At 33.6% G+C, this 6,399-nt stretch overlaps 2 protein-coding genes and 1 non-coding gene across 6 annotated transcripts; 1 reads left to right on the forward strand and 2 right to left on the reverse strand.

The window, feature by feature from the left end:
- Positions 1-773: 773 nt before the first annotated feature.
- On the reverse strand, positions 774-2,131 carry LOC127107157 (uncharacterized). Its single transcript, XM_051044440.1, has 4 exons — positions 1,791-2,131; positions 1,543-1,703; positions 1,312-1,448; positions 774-1,145 (listed from the first exon to the last, which is right to left on the reverse strand). Exons 1-4 carry the CDS (start codon positions 2,033-2,035, stop codon positions 978-980), a joined length of 711 nt encoding a protein of 236 aa, XP_050900397.1. The 5' UTR covers positions 2,036-2,131; the 3' UTR covers positions 774-977.
- Positions 2,132-2,510: 379 nt separating this feature from the next.
- On the reverse strand, positions 2,511-4,957 carry LOC127107156 (probable plastid-lipid-associated protein 10, chloroplastic). Of its 4 annotated transcripts, XM_051044437.1 has the most exons (9): positions 4,794-4,956; positions 4,582-4,725; positions 4,381-4,494; positions 4,160-4,294; positions 3,707-3,802; positions 3,480-3,560; positions 3,256-3,342; positions 3,008-3,063; positions 2,511-2,920 (listed from the first exon to the last, which is right to left on the reverse strand). In XM_051044437.1, the coding sequence occupies exons 2-9, from the start codon at positions 4,720-4,722 to the stop codon at positions 2,806-2,808; spliced, it is 825 nt and encodes a 274-aa protein (XP_050900394.1). In that variant the 5' UTR covers positions 4,723-4,725; positions 4,794-4,956; the 3' UTR covers positions 2,511-2,805. The 4 variants fall into 4 exon arrangements, with proteins under 4 accessions (XP_050900394.1, XP_050900396.1, XP_050900393.1 ...); XM_051044439.1 differs by lacking the exon at positions 4,381-4,494 and having other exon boundaries at positions 4,794-4,957; XM_051044436.1 differs by having other exon boundaries at positions 4,582-4,825.
- On the forward strand, positions 4,920-5,003 carry TRNAL-CAA (transfer RNA leucine (anticodon CAA)). The gene has a single exon. It is a non-coding gene; the product is annotated as a tRNA-Leu (tRNA).
- The last annotated feature ends 1,396 nt before the right edge of the window (positions 5,004-6,399 follow it).

Consider the following 6,399-nt stretch of genomic DNA (forward strand, 5'->3'; position numbering starts at 1 on the left):
CCATTCACAATATGGTTTTTACAAAGATAATCACTCTCTTTCCATAGGATAATTTCTTTCCTCAAAAGTAAATCCTTTGTTTTAACTTAAGCAGCTAATTCAGATTTGTCATAAGTAACTATTCCATTTGAATCCTCATATTTATTATTGTTAATTTGCTCGTTTGATTCAGAAGGAACACCAAGAATGTCATTGGTTAAAACGTTGGCAACCATTTTTAAGGTTAAGAAAAACTACATTTTTTGTTGCGAGCGTTTGAAATGACTTCCCTAAAACTTGAACGTTGTGTCAGAAAGAGTAACATAAGTACCAATCATTTCTTCGGTAGCCATGACAGTTTGAAAACTTCTTAATATTGATGTTTTCTGATTTTGTAAAAATGACACTGAAGAAATTATCAGGTCAAGTTGCAGATTAGGTCACTCTTTTTAAGACGTTTTGTGAAACTAGTCAAAATTATGCAAGATAGACTATCAACCACGACGTCTCAAAGATAAAACAATAAGTTCTTTATTGTACGATTATTACTGCATAATATGCAATCTAGAGTATTATTATGAGTTATAGTATATTGTATATTGACGCAAAGCACACGCTCAAAAATAAAACCAGAAAAGAAAAATATAGAAAGAGCGGAGCGGAGAGAGAGAGGAGAAAGATTTCGATTTAACGTGAAAATCTGAAATGTCGAATATGAGATGTAAAATTCTATTTATAGAGAAAATCTAACCTCGAATGGAAAGTAAAAATAATAGGAGCATAGGAGTGTGTACTTTTGTGAAAAAAGAAGTTGGTATATGTATTAGGGACTACAATGAATGTCCACTTGCTATTCATAATCATGGACAAATCTTCTTTGGTCATGCGAGACAATATAGTTATAGTAGTTGTATGGTGTTAATATGTGGATTTTGTTTATTGCATAAATATAATTAATCACAGTAGTACATTCCTTGCACTGCAAAATGTCCTGTATGCTAATAACCTAACCAAGTGGATGGTATTGGCTGAAACCTACTTTTAGCACATGCCAACATATCATAGTAATCTGCATAGTTGAAGCAATCACGAAAATCAGTAAAAAGCTTCTCAAACACCCTCCATTGAACTTTGACAGATTTAGTGTAAGGGTATGGAAGAAAAACCTGCAGAAAAGTATTGCAAAATCAATTAGATGGTCCAAAGAGACAAAATGTTGTTGATGAGAAAAAACAAAATATAATTTCAAACACTAGTTGAAGTAGTTTATCAAACTACAGGCTATAACTTATTGTGCATTACAAATACAGAGAGATCGTAACAAAAACTTACATCCCCTTCGAGTGCAAGGCGTTTAAGTAAGCAAAAGGTGTGGTGGTTTTCTTCCAAACTATCAACAACAGCAATCCAAATCCTAGATGCAAGTTCATGAGCTACATCTCTTGATTTCCCACAAGCTATGAACTGATCTGCTAAATGTAAAAGAAATGATGAAAGTTCTAATAACATTTAATGTAGCAATAAAAGTAAAGAGGGTTCGATTCGGCTATGAATGACACATACCAATCATGGTTCCATGAAGTATTCCACCATGAAGAGGCATAATAGAAAGTTGAAGCTGCTCTTTCAAAAACATGTAACTGTGTCCAACAATCTCATCTGCTTGTTTATCAGTATGATCACAACCTAATATCTCTTGACTTATATGAAAGGCCATGAATCTCCTAAAATCATCAACATACAATATCAATATATTTACCGATCAAATTTCAACGGAGTCGGGTTAAGACAAAAAAAGTATTATCACATACCTCTTGGCTAAGCCTGGTTGAATAGGTCCGGGCCATGTTTGAGATGGATTGAAGAATGGATAGATGTGAGAAAGAGCAGCTTGCCAGAAACATTCAGTTTGGAAAAGAGAAGCCCACTGCTTCTTCACACATGATATTTGTGTCCAATCATTCACTCTTGTTCTTATGAATATCTCTATCACCACATGATCTGGAAGTTTCTCTATATCAATTATCTCTTTTGTTTTTTTCTTCTCCGTAGCCATTTCATCTAGGAGTAGTTTCAATGTCTTCTATTCATATATTGATATAATGAAGAAAAATTAATTGGAGGGTTGGTGAAAATGATGATGGGCATTGATTGGTTGATAGACAATTGAATATTATTTATTTATATATTATTATTATATGGGGATTCTGTTGCTGTTGCTGACTATAGTTGCTATTTTACCACACAACCACCAATTATCTTAATTTTGAGTTCCCATGTTTCTGCCTGCCAGCCCCATGACCTTAATCCAGAATCACCCTTTGATATTATATCAGTATATTATCAGTCACTGACACTATCAAGTTCCAATTCATTTTCAATAGATCTCAACAACTTTATTTATATATTACACAAATTAAATCCTAAGGATAATACTTTAAATTGACAAATGTTTTTGGCATTTGATTACCACTTTGTTCAAATGATGCCTGGTTTAAAATGACAATTTAAAGAACTGTCAGCTAGAAATCTGATATCAAAAGTGACATTGAACATAAACTATATCAATATACAAGTACAACAACAAAAATGAAATCAACAGATACAGAACATATTTACAACACACCCTCCCCTTCCCCTAAAGAGTATCAAGATCAAATAATATCACATAGATTTCATTGAGGAGAATCCTTTGTAATAGGCTATAGGCCTCCGTTCTATTTGTTTCTCTCCATATGTTCAATTCCGTAACGATGGCTCATGGAGTGTTACTGTAATATTTCTGTCAAGCGGTCCGAGTTTTGAACTACTACTGATGAATGGTCATCAGTAAAGTGATTGGGCTCTTGTAAACACAAAAACACCACCTCCACCAACAGCACGGCCCAAAAGCATATTATCATCCAAATAGCTAAGATAATATAATCCTCCTACGGATTCCCTGCAATTCAAAAGAGCATTAGTGTGTAATATGCCAATAAAGAAGACCCATTAACTATTTCAACAAAGTGGTGCATCATATATATACCTTCCTGGATCCCTCACGGGAATTTGAGCTTTGAAAGTACGTAGATATTGCAAGATCTGCAGGAGAAAAGTACAGTGTATGAGTTATGGCGTATACATAGCTGGTTGGCAGTGGTCCTCATTCACATAAAATTATATGAGCATAGTCTTGGATTTGATGCATAAAGAGTTTGTTGACACAAGTTACCGGTGTGTAAGATAGTGCGTTGAAATTATAAATGCTAACAGAGAAAATTAAGGTTGATTTACCTGCAAACTTATAAAAGAGCGCGGTAGTAATGCTGGAGATATTAGAGCCTGGACCTGTTCACTAATATTTATATCTTGAAGTGTGATCTGCATCATACGTACCAATTGAATAAGGAAATGTCATATTCATATCAGAATATCAAAGTAGCCATCATCATTTGTTGAGATATATTATTGTAAAAAGTATGTATAGAAAACATGTTGATGGAAGTAAAAATGATTACCTCTTGAAATTGAAGGTAAATATTGCGTGCAGATACAAGAGTAAATTTGGCAGATACAAGCAACGTAGCACCTTCTTGTTCCTACAAGAGTTGGGGTGAAGGTGAGAACAAGTCCTAGAGACAGATGAACTAGGTTTTGAGCAATTTGACTTTGCACACCCTTGAAGATAATAAGATTGAAATTGTTAGTTAGCATGTAAACCATCTAAGGTCTGACGGTGCTTTACCTCTAACAAATTTGGAATACTCCAGCGGACAACATTTCGAATAACACCTCCGGTAGAGTTATGACGGCATTCAAATTTCTGAAATATTTGTCCAACCTATCTCATTGCGGAGCAAAGAAAGTAAGAATAAAATGGTGATAAGAAACAAGAATAAGAGAAAAAGCATTATAACAGGTAATTGCATTTGATAAGCATAGCACCTAAGAAGTTGGAGGAATTTGTGATGATAAAAAGGGTAAGTTACGGTCCTCTCGTCTCACCTGTTATGTTAAAATGTATGGTCTTGGTCCCCCTTGGGAGTTAACTAAATCTACAATTGTAGCTTAAGTTTGTAGTTCAAGCAAGCATGAGATTGGTATACAATTCTAGCTTAAGTTGTAGTTAAAGCAAGCATGAGATTGGTAAAAGAGAATATGCAAGTGTTGATGAGTTGGGATAAAGAAGTGAAAGTACTTGAAAGAAAGGAAGTGTAGCAGCAGCTTGGAATAGAATGAGAACATCAGGAGCAGAAGTGTATTGGAGGCGCCATGTTCCATCGAGTTTGTTGAAATCAATTGGGTGACCGATGTTGGTCCCTTCTACATTCACCTAAATAAATAAGAGTAAGTATCAAACACATATGTGGTTGGAGAAACAAAAATGAAAGAAAGTGAGAAATTGAAAATACTACTAACTAGTGCTTGTTCAATAGAAGAACGTTGATGAGGAGTTGTTAAGAGTCCTCTGTGTGTGTCTTGAAGAGAGGTTAAAAGGACATGCTTTTTGTTCTCTAACACTGAATCATATACCTTAAAATAATGAAATAATAATGAAGTTAACGGAATTCAATTGAGAATTGAAAAATGAAAAATAGGCGTGGATTAGAGAAAGGAAACCTTGGAAGCAGATGTGATGATAGCCATGAAATTGAAATTGTAGGGTTTGTAATGAATTCTCCTCCTAGTCCTAGTTGTAGTTGTAGTTGTAGTAACATTGCATAGTGGTGATGAATTCAAAGCCAGCAACTCCATTCCCATTATCTAATAACATAGAAATATTATGCAAAACAATCTAATACTATTTCACATGAATCAGAAGGGAAACTAACCTTTTCCTCTTTGCTCAACTTCTTCTTCTCTCTTGCGCCTATGGTTCCTTAGCCACTTCACAACATTCTATTTTAATTCGATTTTATATTCTACTAATAAAAACCAATGAAATACATAAACAACTCGTCAGGATGGCCGAGTGGTCTAAGGCGCCAGACTCAAGTTCTGGTTCTCGTGAGAGAGCGTGGGTTCAAATCCCACTTCTGACATTTTTCAATTTTTGCTTTTCCAGAAATTAATAATCCTTCTTTTTTTGGTTATTTTGTATTTTAACAAATTCATAATCCTTTTAAATTACCATCTAATGTTTATTTTTATAATAAAATAATAAATATTTATCTTTGTAATAAAATGGATATTCAATCCATTTATATAATTAATTTAAATATTATAATTCATATAAAAATTATGTTTAATTGACACTTAATGGTTAGATGCCCCATGATGAATTCATTCTCGTTCGACCTTGGTTATTGACTTGAAGAATGCGTGTGATAGGGTACCCAGAGAAATCTTGTAGAACTATAAACGATTTTCCATGACATTAAAATTGCACAAAGATTCAACCCTAGGTCCTTACCTTTTTATTTTAGTCATAAGCGTGCTTATGAAACACGTCCTAGTGCTCACACTACATTGTATATTTTTTCCAGGTGATATAGTATTAAATAAAATATTTAAGACTTGGAGACTAGTCTAAGAAGTGTATGGCTTTCGTCTAAGCAAAAGTAAGACACCATATATATAATGTAAGTTTAGAAAAAATCGAAGGGATTCTAGCTTATGACTGATCATTGACACTTAATGGTTAGATGACCCATGATGAATTCATTCTCGTTCGACCTTGGTTATTGACTTGGAGAATGCGTGTGATACGGTACCCAAAGAAATCTTGTAGAACTATAAACGATTTTCCATGACATTAAAATTGCACAAAGATTCAACCCTAGGTCCTTACCTTTTTATTTTAGTCATAAGCGTGCTTATGAAACACGTCCTAGTGCTCACACTACATTGTATATTTTTTCCAGGTGATATAGTATTAAATAAAATGTTTAAGACTTGGAGACTAGTCTAAGAAGTGTATGGCTTTCGTCTAAGCAAAAGTAAGACACCATATATATAATGTAAGTTTAGAAAAAATCGAAGGGATTCTAGCTTATGACTAAAACCACAGTCTGTTGATCCTCTTAGAAATCAAAGACAGCTCATCATCATCTTCTGAGTCTTCTTCAGACACTTCTGATAATATTTGAATGTTTTTATTTTATAATATTATTCAATTGTTCTTTTTCTTACTGCTCGTTATGTGTTGACGAGCTTGCAAAGTGAATTTAGATGAGTATGGATTTTTGATGTTAAGTCCACCGATCTGAATTAAAGCAACTGTTCAACTTAGTAATTAACTAAGAATATGTAATTATAAGTTGTGGGTATAGAATTAACGAACATAGAAACACATATTTTTACTTGGAATTTGCCTAAGGAATTAAGGAGTTGTAGTCTTAATTAGTGAGTTGGACACCAAGGAATTAAGTGCAGTGGTCTTATTAATTTGTCATATAATTATAAAGTAATTGTTATTCAAGTAATGCACATTCATCA

Source organism: Lathyrus oleraceus, chromosome 7 (genome assembly GCF_024323335.1).
Source record: "Lathyrus oleraceus cultivar Zhongwan6 chromosome 7, CAAS_Psat_ZW6_1.0, whole genome shotgun sequence".
NCBI classification, from domain to species: domain Eukaryota; kingdom Viridiplantae; phylum Streptophyta; class Magnoliopsida; order Fabales; family Fabaceae; genus Lathyrus; species Lathyrus oleraceus.